This window comes from Canis lupus, chromosome 4 (genome assembly GCF_011100685.1).
Source record: "Canis lupus familiaris isolate Mischka breed German Shepherd chromosome 4, alternate assembly UU_Cfam_GSD_1.0, whole genome shotgun sequence".
In the NCBI taxonomy this organism is placed as follows: Eukaryota; Metazoa; Chordata; class Mammalia; order Carnivora; family Canidae; genus Canis; species Canis lupus.
Window position 1 is genome coordinate 41,314,531 of NC_049225.1, and position 20,914 is coordinate 41,335,444.

General features: G+C 41.9%; 1 protein-coding gene and 1 pseudogene across 1 annotated transcript; both read right to left on the reverse strand.

The window, feature by feature from the left end:
- Positions 1 to 4,326: 4,326 nt before the first annotated feature.
- Positions 4,327 to 10,834, reverse strand: SMIM23 (small integral membrane protein 23). Its single transcript, XM_038533744.1, has 4 exons — positions 10,650 to 10,834; positions 5,342 to 5,393; positions 5,078 to 5,145; positions 4,327 to 4,826 (listed from the first exon to the last, which is right to left on the reverse strand). Exons 1-4 carry the CDS (start codon positions 10,737 to 10,739, stop codon positions 4,614 to 4,616), a joined length of 423 nt encoding a protein of 140 aa, XP_038389672.1. The 5' UTR covers positions 10,740 to 10,834; the 3' UTR covers positions 4,327 to 4,613.
- A 1,708-nt stretch (positions 10,835 to 12,542) lies between these two features.
- Positions 12,543 to 20,453, reverse strand: LOC100687686 (annotated as a pseudogene).
- Between the last annotated feature and the right edge of the window lie 461 nt (positions 20,454 to 20,914).

A 20,914-nucleotide genomic window follows, 5' to 3' on the forward strand; every position in this document is an offset into this window, starting at 1 on the left:
ATCAGTGTTAGCAAAAGAGAAGAGCCTGAGGGAGCATCAGGAAGGCTGCCAAATAGATCTATTAAGTAAAAGAGAGATGAGGAGAAAACCATCAATTAAAATTAATTAAAATTTTTAATTGTTTGTGATGCTGACCTCATGCTCCAGGTGCCTGAAACAAAGGAAGAAATGTAGATAATTGAGTAGTCAGGACAGTTTTCCAACTGGCCACTTTTCCCTTAACAAGACTATGCCTGTCTCTTCCACATAGTCCTTGTGAGCATCTTGGGTCAGGACCTGAATCATGGCTCAGGCTGCCATGCACTGAAGAGAGGGGGCATCCTGAGCCTGAGCAGATGGCTATCTGGACCCTCCTTCCTCCTTCTTTTCCATCAGCATGTCCTGCTGATGATACTTTCAAACTGAATTCTGCTTTCCTACACCTCTTCCCCGCACGCCTCCGTTTCCACATGGAAAACCACAGCGGCTTGCTAAGCGGTTTCCTTGTTTCTACTCATACACTTATCATTCTCCGAAATTCCCTGGTCTTGACTTTTCTGCTTGTTTTTTTTTCCATTAGTCTGTAAACTTCTTGCTCACCAGTGGCTGGCACATGCATGCCCCAATCTTTTTCTTTTTTTTAAGTTTTGACTCCTGATTTTATTACTCAATTTCTATTCTATTTTTTAAAAAGATTTTATTTATTTATTTGAGAGAGAGTGAGCAAGCATGAGCTGGGGGGTCGGGGCAGAAGGGAGAGGGAAAAAGACTCCTCACTGAGCAGGGAGGCTAATGCAGGGCTTGATCCCAGGACCCTGAGATCATGACCTGAGCTGGAGCCAGATGCTTAACCAATGAGCAACCCAGGCACCACTCTCTTTTCTATTTAAAGTATTCTTTGGTGGCTGGGAAGCCTGGCCTTGCAAGATCAGAATCAGTTGGAGCTGGGTTTTGTTGGAAGTGGGTTGGGTTGGGGATTGGGATGGGAGCAGGGAGACCCTGCTCTGCTGGTGGCCTTATTTCTTGCTTGAATGGAAGGAGCTGGAAATAGTTGTCTTCTCAAGTCTCAAGTAAAAGACATTTTCTCTCCCAAAGGGAAGTCCACTCTGTAGATATGAAAGTGGACCCCTTAATAGATCTACTGGGCAATATTTTGCCTAATTCTTTCAAATTATAAGACTTCAAAGTCATTAAAGGTAGTCACATACTTCTTATTATGTATGTATGTATGTATTTGAGAGAGAGAGAGAGAGAGAACAGTGGGAGGGGCAAAGGGAGAGGGAGAGAGAGGATCTGGAGCAGCCTCTGTGCTGAGCATGGAGCCTGATTCCAGGCTCAATCCCAAGACCCTGAGATTGTGACTGAGCCAAAATTGAGAGTTGGACATTTAACCACCTGAGCCACCAGGGCCCCCCATAATCTTCCTTTTAAGTGCGTCATTTGTCTTTTTTATACCCAGAAACTGGAGAATGAATGAAATATTCCCAGATTAGGATGACCCACTCACTTATGTTGACTCTGATGATTCTTGTGGTCAAGCCCCTCCCACCTCATTCTCAGCAATTACATACAGCCTATGAATGTTTGTCTCACACAGTTCTGCTTCCTTGATATTGACTCTTGGGACTACACGGTACAAGGGTTGCCATCACTCTTTCACACTTCTGACCTCCTTGGGAAGTGTGAGGTCATTATACATGGTCCAGAACCGCCCATCAGGAAGGGCCCAGGCTGTTTCTCATGTGAGGTCACTCCATTCTGGAGTACTCGATCCTTCCCTCTCTGTCCTATCATAGCTGGTTGGAGCAGGGGTGAGAGGTGGTCACCAAGGTCATCCAGTCCAGAGGCCGATCCAGAGTCTGGCTCAGGAAAGGAAGCTCCATCTGATGAGATGAGTCAATCATATCCCACCCACTCTCCTGGAGTTTGCTCTGGGAAATGTAGACAGAATTATATAGTAACTGGAACTTTGGGAAGTCATGAGAAAGGGAGAGGACTTGTGGGACCAGGAGCAAATCAGAGTTAGGAGGACTCGCAGGCAGAAGTATTGAGCTGAAGAAGGGATAGATAGAGCGGTGGGCAAGGAGCCTTTGGAAGCAGGAAGAGACAGGGAAGACTCACAAAGAGAAGCAGAAAACCAGAGAGTCACCCATTCAAGGTAAAGGTGGAAAGCTAGAGGTAAGCTCCCAGATTCTTGTGGCAGGGGCTCCTGTAGCACCTCGGGAGATACCTTGGGTTCTCAAAGACCTTTCTCTTCTAGTCTCTGGGTTCCCAGGTTATGGTATATTCTTAATTTCATGAGATTCTGGCTCCTGTGTTGTGCCACGATAAATCCTCATTGCCAGAGCTGCCCTGGGTAGCGGGCTTGCTGTTCTTGTGGGCTCACAAGTGAACATACCAAAAGTGACCACTATCAGTGGGCTGCAACCTCACAACAGCATGGGCTGTTTCTATCAGGCCCTGTTTATGGGTGCGTGGGGGTAATGCCTGGGAGCTTTCAGGGTGTGACTCCTCTGTTCAAAGGCTCTGCTAATATCCACGGAGGTAGTTTCAATCCACAAGAATCTAGGCTCCATTTTCTTTTATTTATGTATCCCACAATTTTATATACATATCTATTTTATAGAAATATTTACAACTGTATCATATATAAAAAGAAAAAATATACATATATATAATATGTAAATATAAATATTCACACACACATATATATTATGGGTACAATACAATTGCAACTTAAATGAGGGTTAGAGTCTGAAGTGTATGTTAGGCTAAACCTGTGTACAGTCAAAATTCTGCCTGGGAACCCTGTACATGTACATGATTTTGGATATGTTACTACAGCCTTTATAGTAACAGTAAAAATAAATACAAAGATATATCATTATCAGACCTTCCTGCAGAATACTTGCTAAAATAGCTGCAAACAAGAAAAACAGATTCTGGTCCCTACCCCCTGACACATATTCAAAGTGGCAAAACTGTGACCATAACTTGCAAAGACTTTTTCCTTCCCAAGTGGCAATTGAATAATTCCTCCCGGCAAGCAGAATTGCCATGCCATTCCCCCTGTAAGGCAGATATTCTATGAGACAATTTGAATTGGAACCCTCATGACTTTCCAAAGATTTGAGGTAGTTCTATGGCATGAATATAATAATTCCACTAAAATAGAAAACAAAAAATCTTAGAAAGGGGCAAATAGTCCAAGAGTGAGGCTGATATAATTCCCACAATGGACAATAAATAAATGCTGAACTTCCTGGAAGTTAAAGGAAAAAGGGAAAATCCTAGATAAAAATTATCATCATTTAATCAAAATAAGTTAATCAAGAGAGGGTTTTCTCTTGGCACTGCTTAAAAAAATTAAATCATTCATAATTTCATCATAGCGGTATTCTTATTTTGCTTGTATATTCTGTATTCCAGTCCTGCTCTGCAAGCAAAATAATAGGTAATTTTATTTTAGAAATATTTGAATAGGCAAAACATTCATATAGTCTGAAAACAAAAAAGGGTGAAAAGTTTTCCCTTTCATTCTGTTCATATATTTGCTCACTTTCAACTCCCCCAACCTGCCCCTCCCCCATTTTGATCCTTCTAGAGTTTTCTTGCACATTCCATAACATCATCATCATCATCAACAACAAAATATAAATTCTTATCCCCATGCTCTTCTTATGCCTTAATTTCTCTCATTTAACAACCTCTCCTGTAGACTCTCCTCTATCAGAAGGAAAGCATCCTCATTCTCTTTAACAGCTGCAGGTATCCACTATTTGGCTGTGCCTCTACTATCTTAACCTGGGCCCTACTGATATCATTTGGATTGTTTCTTTTGTTTTGCTATTATAAATGAAGCTAGGAGAGTAACATTGTATACATGTAATTTCACACGTGTGTATATATATAAGTATATATTTCATATATATGATAAATTATATGTAAATATATTATATATACTATATAAAATTATATATAATTAGATTATATACATGTCACATATATGATAAATATATATGTATGTATATATTGATATATACATAAACATATATATATGTGTGTGTGTGTGTCTATATATATATATATATATATATATATATATATATATATATATATTAGATAAATCCCTGAAGCAGATTTCTGGATCGGATGGTAAATGCATTTGTGAATTTGATAGCTATCACCAAATTGCCCTCTACTGGGGTTTTGGCAATTTATGTTGCTAGCAGCAGTGTCTGAAGGTTGAGTGGCTACATACCATCTATATACCCCAGAACCAGTGTCCTCTTGCTAAGTTTCAGAGAGGGAAGAAAAAGAATGTAAAAAAGGAAGAAGTGTTTATCAGCCCTATCTCAGGGAGGTGGGTGAGGGTCCTGAGCCCGGGACTGGCTTGATACCAGTGCACCAGAGTTTTGGTATGCTGGAGGATTTCCCAGCAGAGCCCTGGGGTCCTCCTGACAGTGCTTGTGAACCAGCAGTGGTGCCATCAAAGTTCTTAGTGTCCCAACTATTTTATTTTCTTGCTTTGAAATTCAAGTGTCACAGCTCAGCCTTTAGTAGAGGAGCCGCCAGCAACCCTTTTCCCCACTGGCTTCCACTTGGCGTCCTCCCCAGGTTCCAGCCCTGGGCCCTCACAGGTGACTTTTGAAGGTGGAGCAGGGATCCTCTGCATGCCCATCTCCCAGAAGAGCATCTAACCACTCCTCCAGGTCCTGTACCAGCTGCTCCAGTTCTTGCACCTCTTTCTCTAGCTTCTCCAAGAAAACATGCAAATTTTCCTTCAACCAGGTCCTGATGACCTTTATTGGCTCTTCTGCAGGTTCATTGGTCTGGTATTCAAATCCCTGAAAGGCAGACATCAAAGTTGCATCTTGAGCTTTTTCACATAGAATCCCCTGTCACTGGTTTCAAAAAGTTTTCTGAGTGTTTGAACATGTTATTCCTTCTGTCTGGAGTGCTCATCCCCACCTTCTCCACCTGGCCAGCTCCTACATGTCCTTCAAGGTCCAGCTCGCCCATGACACCCCTGGGAAGCCTTCCCAGATCTCCTCAGCTAAATTTGACATCCCCTCAGTACCTTTTTTGAATATGTTACCTGGGAAGCCACAGGATTCTGGGGATAGTTACATTCTCTGATCCTTTCTGACACCTCCCAACTTCTTCCTGAAACAGGCACAAACATCACCTCTTAAAAGGACAAATGAGCAGTAGTTGAAATAAACATGGCTGGTCATCCCAGTGGGGAGGGGGAGGAGAAGGTGAACCTTGGCATTCTGGTTGGCATGCAGCCATCTCCAGAATACCCCTCCTGACTCTGTGTGGACTCGGCTCCTCCTTTCTCAGATTCCAGAATGCTCACCTGATATTCCTGTGCCCACGTACAGCACCAAGATCAGCAACACCAACAGCGTCTGGTGGCAAGAAAAGGAGGAAGGAGGTGACTCACTGGGGAGCAGGCAGGCAGGCAGGCATGCCTGCTGCCCTCACAGAAGGCTAGGCATAGCAATGCTGTAAGATGATTTTTAGAGCTTAACTTTTTCCTAGTTATCTATGTCATGCACACTTACTATAAAACCCCCGAACATTGCAGAAGTAAGTAACATGGCAGCCTGGTGACATTCCACTGGGGTTTTCCCTCCCTTCTTTCTGCTGAGAAGACCCACCTCTGTTCTCATTCCTTGCCTTACTTTTACATTTTTGCTCTAAATGATCTTTAAAAGGAATCAACGTTATTGTGGTATCATTCACAGACAGTAAAATGCACACATTTTAAATGTACAGTTTGTTGAGTTTTGGCATGTCTACACCTGTGGACTACCACCCCAGTTAAGAGAAAGAACATTTCCATCATCATCCCAGAAAGTTCCCTTATGCCCTTTTACAGTCCATTCCTTCCTTTACCCTCGCCTGCCAGACAGATCCACTAATCTGCTCTGTAACTATGGAGTAGTTTTGCCTGACCTATGACTTGGAACTTTGTAGTCTTTTGTGCCTAGCTACTTTAGCTACTTTTGCTCAACATCATGCTTCTGAGATGTCTCCATGTTTTTATGTTCAGTGTTACCAATGAGTAATATATTGTATGAATATGGTACAATTTACCTCTTCACCTGTTCATGGACTTTGGGCTGTTTCTTATTTCTGACTATCATGAATAAAACTGCTATCAACACCTGGATACAACTCTTTGTGTGGACATCTGTTCTCATTCTACTTGGGTTGGTACCCAGAAATGCAAATACTGGGTCCTATGGCAGGTGCATGTTTAATCTGATAAGAAACCACAAAGCTGTTTTCCAGGGTTTTGTACTAATTTATGTTTCTGCCAGCAACATGAGACAGTTAGTTGCTCCATGTCCATGTTGGCAGTCTTCCTAATTTTAGGCATTCTATTGGTTGTGTAGTGGTACGTCAATCTAGTTTTTATATGCACTTCCCAAATGATTAATGATGTTGTTTTAGTCTGTTTGCATTGCTTATAACAAAGTACCACAGACCGGGTGGCTTATAAACAACTGAAATTTATTTCTTATAGTTCTGGGGGCTGGAAGTTTGGAATCAGGAGGCCAGCATGAAGGTTCTGTTGAGGGTGCTCTTCTGGGTTCCATCCATTTCCATTCTATCTTTATGTGTTGGAGAGCAGAGAGAGCTCTTTGGAGTTTGTTTTTTTGTTTTTTTTTTTTTTTTTTTTTTTTTAATCAGAGCACTACTCCAATTCACGAAGGTTCTACTCTCATGACCTAATCATCTCCTAAAGGCCCCTGACTCCTAATACCATCACTTTGGGAGTTAGGATTTCAATATATGAATTTAGGGGGAACATAAGCATCCAGTCTATAGCAGATGTGGAGCATCTTTTCATGTGCTTCTTCATCAGAATTCACATAGCTTTCTTTGTGGGCATGTCTGTTAAAAACTCTATTCATTTTTTTATTGGGCAATTTGTCTTATTAAGTTATAGTAGTTCTTTGTATATTTTGGATATATATTCTTCGTCAGATGTTTGTATTATGACTATTTTCTCCAAGTCTGTGGCTTGCTTCTTCATTTTCTTACCAAGGTGTTTGAAAGTTAAAGGTTTCAATTTGTATGAGGTTCAAATAATCAAATATATTCCCTTTATGGTTATGCCTTTTGTGTGCAATCTAAAAAATTTTGTCTAACTCAAGGTTGTGAAGATTTTTCTCCTCTGTTTTCTTTTTTGCATTTTATTGTTTTAATTTGCCACTTAGGTATATGGTCCATTTTGAATGAATTTTTGTATATGATGTAAAGGAGGGATCAATATTCTTTTCTTCATCAGGATGTCCAGTTCTAGAATTGTTTAAAAATCGGTAAAAAACATGCCTACCATATTTATGTAGGTCTGCTTCTGGATTCTATTCTGTTTCATTGATCTATATAGCAACCTTTATGCCAATGCTTAATCTGTCTTAACTCTCTGGAGCTGCTATAATAGAATACTACAGATTGGGTAGCTTAAGCAACTGAGAGAAATTAATTTTCTTACAGTTCTGGAGGCTGGAAGTCAAGATCAAGGCATGAGGCAGGGTTGGTTTCTGGTGAAACCTCTCTTCTTGGCTTGTAGATGGCTGCCCTGTGTCCTCACACAGCCTTTTTTTTCTGTGCATCCCTGGTATCTCTCTTCTTATAAGGACATCAGTACAACTGGAGTGGAGCCCCCCCCCCCCTTTTTGAGCCCCACCCTTTATGCTTTCATTTAACCTTAATTATCTCCAAATACAGTCACATTGAGGATTGGGGCTTCCACATATTAATTTTGGAGGACACAGTTCAATCCCTAACAGCCCCACTGTCACTATGCAGTTCCATTCCTTTATCTATTTCTCTTGGTCAATGCCACATTATCTAGATGACCATATAGCTTTATCCTAAGACTTGAAATAAGATAGTGTGAGTTTTAAAATTTTATTTCAAATTTTTTCTGACTACCCTAGATCCTTTGCATTTTCTCTCTCTCTCTCTCACACACACACACACATACACACACACATTTATCAACCTATCAATCTTTTCAGTTTCTAAAAAACCTGCTGGGATTTTAACTAGTACTACATTGAAACTATGGTTCAATTTGGTGAGAAAGAATGTCTCTAAAGTACCATACCTTGTAATCCATAATCAAGGTGGATCTCTCCATTACATTGTCTATGATTATTCTTAGTAATGTTTCATAGTTTTCAAGTGTAGGGGCCTTGCTCATCTTCTTGAAATATTTTATGGGTTTTGATGCTATTACAACTAGTATTGATTTTAAATGTTCATTTTCCAATTGTTTCTAGTCTATAGAACCACAATTGATTTTGTATCTTATGATTTAATTCTTCCTTTTCTTTCTGGTAGAGTTTAGGATTTTGTATATTGAAAATCATACTGTCTGGGAAGAAGTTTTACCTCATCCTTTCTAATCTTTATTTTTCAGAAGTCTAACTTTTTTCTTGCCTTGTATATTGACTAGTAAAATACCAAATAGAAGTGGTAAAAACAAACATGGTCATATTGCACTGTATCTTAGTGGGATGAGGTGTGAGTGCTCACCATGAAGTGGAGGTGGTTTTAGCTTTTTTCTTGTCCTTTCTCAGCTTGAAGACATTTCCTTCTATTCCTACTGTTCTAAGAATTTTACCAAGAATGAGTGCTGAATTAGTGAAATGCACTTCCTGTATCCACTGAGAGACTATCTGAGTGCCAACCTTTTTTGTCTGATCATGGGAGAGATTGCATGGATTGACTTTTGAATACCTAACCAACCTGAGTTTCTTCAGGAAGTTGTTTGTTCATGATGCATTCACCTTTTTCTCTATTGCTGGATTTGATTTGCTACTTTGTGGAGATTTTTTTCATCTATATTCATGGGGAGGTCAGATTTTTTTTTCTATATGTTTGTAGAGTTTTAGAGTCAATGTCATGCTGCACCTTTAAAATGGGTCAGGGAGCATTTCCTCTGCCTCTATTTTATGAAGGAATATGTGTGAAATCGATATTATTTCTTTCTATGTCACATGATTGATAGAATTCATTGGTGAAATTTTTCGGGCTTGTAGTCATTTGGACTTTCTATTTCCTCTTGAGTTACTTTTGTACATTGTGTTGAGGAACTTTTGTAAAAAGTTTCTTCCTTTTACCTAAGTTAGCAAATGCATTTGTATCCAGTCATTCCTCATATTACCTTCAGATCCTTTTGATGTCGGTCTATAGGTGGTATTGTGATAGTTCTTTTTTATTCTCAATATTGGTAATCTGGGTTTTCTCTTTTTAAAAAAATTAGACTATGAAAAATTTACCAATTTTATGAATCTTTTCAAAGAGACAGTTTATTAATTTTGTTTTATTATTTTCATTTTATATTTCATTAATTTCTGATTTTATCTTTGTTGTTTCTTCTTTCTATCATTAAGTTTAATTCTTTATTTCCTTCTTAATGTGGAGACTTTGGCCACTGCTTTTTTTTTTTTTTTTTAGATTTTTAAAATTCATTTATTTGAGAGACAGAAAGAGAGAGAGAGAGAGAGAGAGAGAACACAAGCAGAGGGAAGGAGCAGAGGGAGAGGGAGAAGCAAGCTTCTGACTGAGCAGGGAGCCTGATGGGGGACTTGATCCCTGGACCCTGAGATCATGACCTGAGCTAAAGGTAGATGCTTAATCAACTGAACTACTCAGGTGCCCCTGAAAAAGAATTTTCTTTTTTTCCAAGTATATTTATGTATATATATGTGTGCATGTAGATATATGCGTGCATGTAGATATATGCACAGACATGTATGTGTGTGCATGTTTGTGTATGTGTGCTCTCAAATGGATGCCTGAGTGCTAAGGAGTTTCTCTGCTCTAGCTGGGCCAGAATTCCAACAACCTTCAGCCCTACTGGATTTCCAGGATCTCTGCTCTGCTGTCAACCACATAGCAATCACCCTGATCAGGGCGGCTAATCTGGTCCCTTGCACGCACACCCCGCCCTCAGCCAAGGAGTCATGGGGAACCCCTGGGTGTACAGCTCTCTTTCTCCTCTCCATTGCCTTGTCCTACAGAGTTCAGCTGCTTTAGCTGCCTCCATTCTGCAGCTCAGCAAGACTGCTGTCCCTTGCTTGGACTCACTGTAGCAGCCCCTGGGAAAGAGCTGAGACTATCAGGAGTCTTCCTTTCTTCCAGGATCACACTCTTGTGCTGCCTGGTGGCCTTCACCTGAAAGTAGCTGCCTCATACATGTCATCAATGTTGTGGTTGCTTACAATGGGACAAAATTCTGCATGAGGTTTGAATTTTAGCCTTAAGAATAAATACTCCAGGAACTCTACAATTCAGATGTAGCCTATTTATTTCAGCATGTTCATTCATTCATTGATTTATTCAGCCACTATTATGCACCAAACACCATTGTAGGCATTAGGGATGTAGTAGGAAACTAAACAAACAATCCAGCCCTCGTGGGGCATACCTTCTGCTGACGGTGCTGGGAATTAAATAAGAGAGTCAGTCGGTAATGGCCTTGGGGAAGAAGCACTTAAGCATGCATGCTGTGTTCCAACAGATCGGGCTCCAGGGAGGGTCAGGCTGAAGGCCTCTTCTGACTCTGAGGGCCTTACAGTCTGTCTGCAGTGTCAAAGGGAGCCCAGATGGGAGGCAGCATACATCCAGTCTCGCCTCACCTGTTTCTTGTCCTCACAGCGACTGCCCCTTCTCCTTTCAAACAGCTCGGCTGCCACTCGCCCCCTACTGCCCACCTGTTGGGTCACCATGGCCTCAGGTCAGGCTGCCTGGGTGGATCAATGTGCCCCCCGCCACACACCTGACAGACAGATGAGTAACCTCCTCCTTCCTGGCCTCTGGTCACCAGGCATCCCTCAAACACTGAGTTCTGATGTCATAGAAGGTAGGAGATAACAAGGTCCCCACCTTGTCACCACCCTGCTTTTTATTCCAGTCCTTCACAATTTTTTTTCATATAAATGTAAAAACCAAAGACCAGAAAAAAAAAGTGCATTAAAATGCTATATTTCAGGATGATGATTTTTCTGATCTTTACTCTCCTATATCTTTAAATACATTCTCCCATCAACGGGATGCCATTTTAATAAAATGTGAGTTTTAGAATACAAAACAATAAAATTTTTAATTGAAATTTTTACTAAGATAGTTGTAAATACACATGCAGTAGTAAGAAATAATACAAGAGATCCAATGTTTCTTACACCTAGTTTCCCCAAGTGGTAACATCTTGAATCCCCTGTAATACAATCTCACAACTAGGATTTGCCATTGATACAGTCTATCAATCTTAATCAGACCTTCCAATTTTACTTTAACTTATTTGTGTATGTGTATTTAATTCTAAATATTTGTCAGGTGTGTAGGTTTCTGTATCCATTGCTACAGCCAAGATACTAAAGAATTCCCAAGCCAGAGGGTTTTTGTCTTGCCCTTGGATACCCACCGCCCACCCTCTGTCCCCTTGCCCCTACTATTCCTAACTCCTGGCAACCATGAATCTTTTCTCCAGTTCTAAATTTTATCTTATCAAAAGTGCAAATAGTATGCAGACTTTGGATATTAGCTTTTTTTGTACTAAGCATAATTCTCTGGAGATTCATTTAGATTGTTGAGAATATCAGTAGTTTGTTGCTTTTTTATTGCTGCATTGTATTCCATGGCATGTATGTACACAGTTTGTTTAACCATTCACCCACTAAAGGGCATCTGGCTATTTCTGATTACTGGCTCTTATGAATAAAGCTGATATGGGTATTCTTGTATAGTTTTTGTGTGAACTTAAGTTTTCATTTCTCTGGGATGCCTAAGATGGAAATTGCCGAGTTTTATGGTAATGGCATAATAGTTTTGTTAAGAAACTGTCAAACTGTTTTCTTGAATGGGTGTACCATTGCAGATTCCCATTAGCAATGAATGAGCAATACAGTTTCTTCTCCTCCTTGCCAGATGTTTTCATTATTTTTTATTTTATTTTATTTTTTAAAAGATTTTATTTATTTATTCATGAGAGAGAGAGAGAGAGAGAGAGAGAGAGGCAGAGACACAGGCAGAGGGAGAAGCAGGCTCCATGCAGGGAGCCCGATGTGGGACTGGATCCTGGGACTCCAGGATCACACCCTAGACTGAAGGCGGTATTAAACCACTGAGCCACCCGGGCTGCCTTATTTTTCATTTTAGATGTTTTGGTAGGTCTACAGTGATATCTCATTGTGGTTTTCATTTGCATTTTCCTGACAGTTAATAATGTTGAACTTTTCTCATGTACTTCTTGGCCATCTCTGTCTCCTCTTCAGTTAAATATCTGTTCATGTCTTCTACTCACTTTTTTATTTTTATTTATTTTTATTTTTATTTTTTTTAGTTTAGCACCATTTATTAAGTGATCTCAGCTGTTGTTGTAGCTGCTGTGTATCAGCCTGTTCTTAAAACATAAAATGCTCTTCCAATTCCTCTTGTCCAGGATGGAAGGATCTTCCAGGTAGCACGCCAACAGAACAAGAGACTCCGATGATGCCAGCTTCAATGATGGTGCCATCCAGAGAGGGAGAGGGTCATGGCACATTCAACTGCGGCTTCCAGAGGTTTTGAAAAAGGAGCCTTTTGGGGCCCTGCCTGCTTGGCATTTTGATGCTGTCGGTGTGGGTTTTGTACTCCATCATGGTGTTGGGAGGTAGGTTAAGCACTCGCCGAAGGGTATCCCGGATGCGGGCTGTGGTTGCTTGGTCACTGGCAGTCTTATTCCATATTGAAATAATGTCCTCCTGAAACTGGACAGAGACCACAGCCCCACAGATCTCCTCCCCAACCATGAACTGTTCCCCCAACATGGCCAGGATGAGATTCTCCCATCAACGGGATGCCAAGCCCTTCCGCAGTCGAATAATCCACTTGCCAACATTTTTATTTGCATCATCCTCCCACATGGGCTTAATTCCTTCTTTGAAGAGATGGAAGTCACTGTGGCCTGTCAGGTCCTCGGGACGTACCATGTGGCTGTAAAACCTCCAGAACTGCTCCACGGAGGCAAAGGTGCCGATCTGTTTGATATTCTGTTCATAGCTCTGTGAGCTGGTGGGACGGCCGAGGGTTCTTCTGGAGTACCAGAAAGTATAGTGGTACTGCAGGGGATGCTCTGCTGGCCCAGGGACAACAGCCTTCCTCTTACTGCTGCCCTGACTTTTGTCTCGTTCCGTTTTTTCCTTCTCGCCATCTTTCTGTGCGCTGTTTTCTTCATTCTGATCATGGTCCCCACTGTCATCATCTTTCAATGCGTCGAACTTGTTGTTCGTCCTCTCACTGCTGCCGTCGCCACTGCCTCATGGAGTCTCTACTCACTTTTTAAAAAGATTTATTTGTTTATTAGAAAAAGAGAGAGAAAAAGAGAGAGAGAGAGAGAGAGAGAGAATGAGCATACACAGGGGGAGGAACGGAGGGAGAGAATATCCATCAAGATCATGACCTGAGCCAAAATCAAGAGTTGGATGCTTATGCAACTGAGCCACCTAGGCACCCCTTCTGCCCATTTTCTAACAGGGATGGGGTTTTTTACATTTGAGTTTTGAGAGCTCTTTACGAGTTCTAGATACTAGTCCTTTTTGAATATATGGTTTGTAAATATTTTTTTCCCAGTCTGTATTTTGTCTCTTCATCCTCTTCACATGGACTTTTGCAAAGACAAAGTTTTTAACTTTAATGAGGTTCAATTTATCAATTTTTCTTTTATGAACATGTTTTTTGTATCAAGTTTAAGAACTCTCCCTGGTCTTAGAAACAGAAGATTTTCTCCTATTTTAAAAGTGTTTATAGTTTTATGTCTTATAGCCCAGTCCATAATCTGTTTGGAGTTGATTTTTATAGAAGATCAAGGTTCTTTTTTTTTTTTCTGCCTATGGAAGTCTGATTGCTCTAGCACCATTTGTTGAAAAGTGCTACCCTTCCTCCTTTGAATTGCTTTTGTTCTTTTTAAAAAAAAGCAATTGCACGTATTTGTGTGGGTCTATTTCTGGGTTCTCTATTCTGTTTCATTGATCTATGTATCTAGCCCACTAGCAATATCACATTGTTTTGGTTACCGTGGCCATAGCAAGCCTTAAGATTGAGTAGAGTGATTTATACCACTTTGTTCTTCTTTATCAAGATTGTCTCAGCACTTCTAGGGCCTATGTTTTTCCATATAAACTTTGGAACAGGGCAGCCCAGGTGGCTCAGCGGTTTAGCGCCACCTTCAGTACAGGGCCTGATCCTGGAAACCCGGGATCAAGTCCCATGTTGGGCTTCCTGCATGGAGCCTGCTTCTCCCTCTGCCTGTATCTCTGCCTCTCAATCTCTCTCTTCTCTCTCTGAGTCTCTCATGAATAAATAAATTAAAACAAATCTTAACAAAAAAACAAAACTTTGTAACAAGTTTGTCTACATCTACCAAAAAAACAAAACAGAACAAAAAAAACCCTTCTGGCTGGGATTTTTTTTTTTAAAGATTTCATTTATTTATTTGAGAGAGAGAGAGGGAGAGCACTAGCAGGAAAAGAGGCAGAGGGAGAAGGAGAAGCAGACTCCCCCGTGAGCAGGAAGCCCAATGCAAGGCTCAATCCCAGGACCCTGGGATCATGATTTGACCTGAAGGCAGATGCTTAACAGATTGAGCCACCCACGTGTCCTACTAGCTGGGATTTTGATAGCAATTTGCATTAAACTTATATATTACTTTAGGGAGAAGTAACATCTTTACTATGTTGTGTTTCCCAATCCATGAGCACAGTATGCCTCTTCATTTATTTAGGTTTTCTTTGATCAGCATTTTGTAATTTTCAGCATATAGATCCTATATATGTCTCATTAAATGTATACTTAAATATTATATGTTTTGAGGGTGCCTGGGGGCCCAGTTGGTTAAGTGGCCTACTCGGCTCAGGTCATGATCTCAGTGTTGTGAGATTGAGCCCCACACTGGGCTCCACAGTAGCATGGAGTCTGCTTCAGGTTCTCTCTCCCTCTATCCCTCCTGCTCATGCTCTCTCTCTCAAATAAATAAGTAAATAAATCTTTAAAAATAAATAATTATTTCATTTTTTGGGTTTCTCTCACACTTTATTCATTTTAAAATCTTAAACCTTTTTACTCTCAATTCTTTTTTTAAAAGTTTTTATTTAAATTCCAGCTAATATATAGTGTAATATTAGTTTCAGGTATACAATATAGTGATTCAACACTTCCGTACCAAGTCCCTATCTACCAAATTTAATGTGTTAAGAATCATTAATTTTCAACACTTTTATGAGCTAACTTTCCCAAAATCACATACACAGCTTCTGATTAGCACCTAGATAACTTTTATTTATCGAGCACCTACTATGTTAGTCATTTCACTAGCTTAGTTTATTACATCTTCTGTAGGCTATTACTCTGTAGATACTTAGGGATTAGGTCTGTTGTACTAGCCATTGTGTCTCTAATTCCCATTATGCAGCCTGCTATATACTAAATATTCAGTAAAAATATTTGTTGAATGGATGAATAATGAGCAACTTCAAACTGTGGGCTCTGAGAGGCCATGAATTGTGTCTGGTGAATACATTTTTGTATTCACAGTACTTAACTCAGTAAATATTTGTTGAATGAGTAAAGCAGGTGGTATGATTTTAATTTTACCAATGAAGAAGCTGAGCCCCAGGGAGGCTAAGGAGGATATTAGCACAGTGGCTGTTATGGACTGAGTATTGACTCTGTGCCAGACCTCATGTTAAGTGCTTTCCATGCATTATCTCATTTAATCCTCGTAACTGCCCTGCAAGGACAGTATTGACAGTTTCTATGTGGAGGAGGTTACTTTCCTTATTCAAGATCACACACCTTACCTGGGGGCTGAGTGCAGGTCTATTTAATTTTGAAGTCTTTTAGTTGACCACAAGGAGTTGTAATTTCAGCCAAAAGCAAAGAAATTTGCCTTTCTTGTTATCCTCTGTGGGTTTACTTTGGATAAGTAGATGTGAGATTCCCATTAAACTTTTTGAAATATCGAAAGTAGCTTTATTCTCTCCTCTCTGTCCAACTCTGTGACTACCTTAACTTAGTACTTAGGGATTTCATACAGCCTCCATTTCTTCTCCTTCCCCCTTCTCCTGCATGCTCTTCTTCTTATCATCCACAGCTAAGACATTTCAAGAAATGACTGAGTACCAGGCACTGTGCTTCACATATGTTGGCTCACTGTATTATCATTACAACTCTAGGTAGTAAATACTATCATTATCCCTGAGCCTTACAGGGATTAAGTTACTGTCACAGAGTTACACAGCTAGTGAGAGCCAGGGCTGAGATCTGAACCCTATGGATCTGATTCAAGCCCCCAGGATCTTGATTGCCATGAGATATTGCCTCTTCCTTAGGGAGACTCAAGATCAGAAAAAGAAAGAGACTTGCCCAAGCCAGTTGGAGCTAAACGATCAGATGGCAAGTCTCTTGCTCCTGCCCAGAGTCTCTTTAAAAGGTAATTTGCAGGATGCCTGGGTGGCTCAGTGGTTGAGTGTCTGCCTTTGGCTCAGGGTGTGATCCCAGAGTCCTGGGATTGAGTCCCACATCGGGCTTCCTGCAGGGAGCCTGCTTCTCCCTCTGCCTATGTCTCTGCCTCTCTCTGTGTGTCTCGCATGAATAAATAAATCTTAAAAAAAAATAAATGGTCGTTTACATCATCTCTGTGGTCTTGCATGTGCCACAGCAGCCATTGGTTTCTTGGGTTTTACCTCGCAGAAACGTTTCAGATGTCAAATGCACATACTCCAAGACTGGGCATTAAACTAATTACGACACATGGAAAGTAATGAATTATAGTCATCGAGAGAGAAGGTGACCAGAAATATTTTCTGGGAAACCTAATGAATTCTTCCAGGAAACTACTCTAAAGAACAGTGATGAGTGGGATTATTTGGTAGGGCTATTTCCTGGGGATTCGGCCTCAGAACAGGGAAGAGGAGAAAGAACAGCCCTGCCTGGCCCTCAGAGTGTGTGCCCAGGAGCTGGTCTGGGTTGGGGGCTGGGAAGGGTCCATGCTGGGCCCTGTGCCTCCCAGGCCACCCAAGTCTTCCATTGCCCCGTAAAGGAAGAAGGTGAGGATGAGAAAGGAAGAGGGGTGCTGTGGATGAGGAATTAGACTTCTTAAGTAAATGTGGAAATAGATGGGGGAGGGAGGGATGAATGGAAAATGTGTGAATGATTGTGTTCCAGGCAAATAACTAATTGAAAGATCATATCCTGCCAGGGGAGAGATCTGCCCCATACCTAACAAGCATGGGCCGAACAGTGCTGTGTGCTTAACGTCTGGTCACTTAGACACATCTGGGTTCAAATCCCGATGTCACTGTAACATGTCGCTAGGGAAAATGACATCCTGTCTCTAAGTCTTAGCCATCCGAAAAAAGAAGCCAATGCTAATGTATGTCTTGTGGGGTTATTGGGAGGGCTAAGGGGGATGCAGTGATGGGACAGTGCCAGGTTCACAGTAGGAACCTTGTCTCCTGCTTCTCTCCTTTCCCATTTCCCCTCCTCTCTTCCTCACTTCTCCAAAGACTTATTGACTGGCTGCTCCTGCAGCCAGTCAATACAAATGTCTCTACCAATAATTTAAGAATGCAAAGACTTTCTATGAAAAGTGTACTCAGAAAATGGATACAAATGGTGTAATAGGCAAGCCTGGATAGGATAGGAATGGGTGGGGACTGATGAAGGGGAGGATGAACGGAGTGGACAGAATGGTTTCATAAAGGGCAGGCAGTTTTGGGTAGCTGGAGGAGACAAGAGAGGCTATCTGGGGAGACTGAGTATCATGGGCAGAGACCTCCCTACCTGGGCCTTACACAGGAGCCCATCCTACTCTGGGTCTGGAGCCTATCTTTAGTCTGATGGAAGAAAGACTTGTATTTGTCATAAGACTTGCAAACTTAGATGCAGAGAGGTACTAAACAATGAATAGAATGAGGGGAATGGGCTGGTGTACAACAAAAAGGCCTGGTGGGGACTGGCAAATTATAACATTCATGTCTAGAAGGGCCAAGCAATCATTGCCATGAATCTGTGGGATCCGGCGTTGCAAGATCTGATTTTTTTAAGAGAAGTTAGAAATTCAGGGTTTTATGTGAAGTCTCCTGACTTATGTTGGCAACAAATTCTACTTTGGGAAAAAATACATGACTTGAGTGAAATGCAGGCCGCTGGTTTGTGAACTCTGATTTATTGTGTGACAGACCCTGTGCTTGGCCAAAATAGGGCTTGTCCCTGATCCTCACAACAGCCCTGCCACATGGGGTTTCTTACCTATGATGCCAAGCAACAGAGTCCCCAATGGCTAACTAAAATCAGCAAAGGAAATTTTGGAGGAATGTCCAAAGGGAGGTCCTGGAATTGATGAAAATCTGGGGAAAGGAAAAGCTGTTAGAACCACAGACCAGGACAGGTCACAGAAATAATCTGAGCCCCCCCCCCTCCCCAAAAAAAAAAAGAAAAAAAAAAGAAATAGTCTGAGCCCAGGACTGTGTATGGGGGCAAATGTAGGCTCTCAGCAGGTGGATCCCAATGCCATGAAAGAATTCTAAATTTTCTGGTGTCTTATCTATGGCTTCTGGAAGAAATTGCAACAAACAGAGTGGCTTAAAACAACAGAAATTCATTTTCTTACAGTTTTAGAGACCAGAGGTCCCAAGTCCATATCATAGAGCTGAGCTCAGGGCATCAGCCTGGCCTCATTCCCTCCAGAGGCTCTCAGGGAGAATCTGTTCCTTGCCTCTTCCAGCTTCTGGTGGCGACCAGCACTCCTTGGCTTGTGGCCACACGTCACTCTGACCTCTGCCTCTGTGGTCAGGTCGTATTCTCCTTTTGTAATAGGAAATATGTGTGTGCTGTCTTCTTCTTATAAGGATACATAGATTACATTGGGGCCCACCCAGATAAGCCAGGGTAATCTCCTCATCTCAAAATCCAGAATTTAATGATGTCTGCTAAGTCCTTTTTTACAATAGAACATAACATTCCCAGGCCCCAGGGAAGTATGGATATCTTTGGGGGACTTTTTCCTACCATGGCAACTTTGGGACATTCCCTTGAGATTCAATGGTCTGAACAGAGGTGATCTCTAGGCTGGGTCCCTGGCTGCGAAGACATAAGGAGGAAGTCAGGATTTCTGTTTCTTTTGCCGTGGGAGGCAGGGCTGTGCCACCCCTCCAAGACTCACATAATGGCCAGTTCCTTCCAGCAAAGGAGGGATTTGGGATGTGGGTTGAGCTCTCAGCACCATGAGAACAGAGACCATACCCCTGTCATCCTCTGGGGCGTCCCCTGAACTTAGTATAAAACCTGGCACTTAGTAGGTGTTCAGTATCTGTTAATGGCTTGCTGCCTCTACTGCCTGTGTTTTCACCCTGCTTATGCAACAAGTGGCACCTGGGATGCCAGATGAGTGAGGGGGTAAATATATACATTAATATGCAGCCTTGGCATGTGCCTGTCTGCCAGGGACGAGGGCCACACCAAAAATACCCTTTTGCATGCCCCATTAACCAGAGGGCTAAAAGGACTGTGAACCATGGACCAAAAAAAAAAAAAAAAAAAAAAAAAAAGCAGGATTAATTTATGAGGCGTTCTGCTGCCTGGATGGCTCATTGCATACCCGTTTTGGCAACATTGCTCTGTAATGTGCTTCTAGACTTACTGTACTTCGACATCCAGGGGCTCTTTTGTAATATGCCAAATATTCCGCCGTTATTGTTCTAGGCACCTCCCGTTGGTCATTGGGCTAATTTATTTCAGTCGGAATTTCAGGACCAGACACAACTCTTATTACTCACTGCTTCGAAGAGGGAATAAAAGAGCAATTGATATTTGGAAAAATGAAAAATATGTCCAGAATACTTTGGGCCCTGAGGCCAAGAAGAAGAAAAAAAAAACGGGGGGAAAGCTGGAGGGAAAAATAAGGCGGGCTCACCTCGTAATGCACTCTGTCGTGGCTTGTCTCGGAGACATGGAGTCTAGAATGTCTGCAGACAAATGAATCAACGGCAGGACTATGAATTCCTCAGACACCTGGGTCCTTCTGCACATGACTTCAGCCTCACCTGCAGGAGCAGGGTTGGAAAAGATGCAGCGCGGAGCGCTCACCTCAATTAGTTGAGTGTGTTAAATAAGGCCTTAGGTTGTAGGGTGAGGGAGAATGGCCGGGTGGGGCTCTTGAATTCCTAAGGCCACTTGCTCCCGAATCCAATACTCTTCATGGAAAATTAGCCTCGGAAGAGAATTCTGAGACCCGACAGCCCAGCCACTTGATTTCAGGAGCAGTGGGGTGCTAAAGCATGAGAAGGGCAGCTGGAGAGATGATAAAGCGGCATCCCTGACCTCCTGTCAGTGGCCTTGCTGGGGCCGAAGGGGCCAATGTCTCCTTGGCCACAGGAGATGCTGGTGCATGTTAGTGTGAAATCCATGGCTTCACTGTTGCCAGAAGTCCTGGTTGAATGCTGGGTTTCTGGCAGACAGAGGGGCTTCTGTGGATATAGGGAAGAGGGGTATCGGGTTGGCTCAGTGCTGTCCAGCAAAAGCTGCCCAACAAAAGCTGCATAGACAGGTGACGTGTGTGAACATGAAGGGGTGTCTATACTCGCTTTGGGCTTTCTTTAAAGAAACTGTGATGCAGTAGTGGTTAGGGTCTGAGGGTGTAGAACCACGCAGTCCAGAGGACAAATCATACCCTCATCATTCATTCCCTGCTAGACCCCAGACTGCACCCTCTACCTACCAAGCCTCAGTCTCCCCATCTATAGGGTGAGCATAAAGATACCTGTTGCTCACAGGATGGTTGTAAGGGGAAAAAGTTAATGCATGTAGAACTCTCGGCCTGAGTGATACTAACCGCTCCTTTTTATTGCACACTTACTGTCAGGGGTCG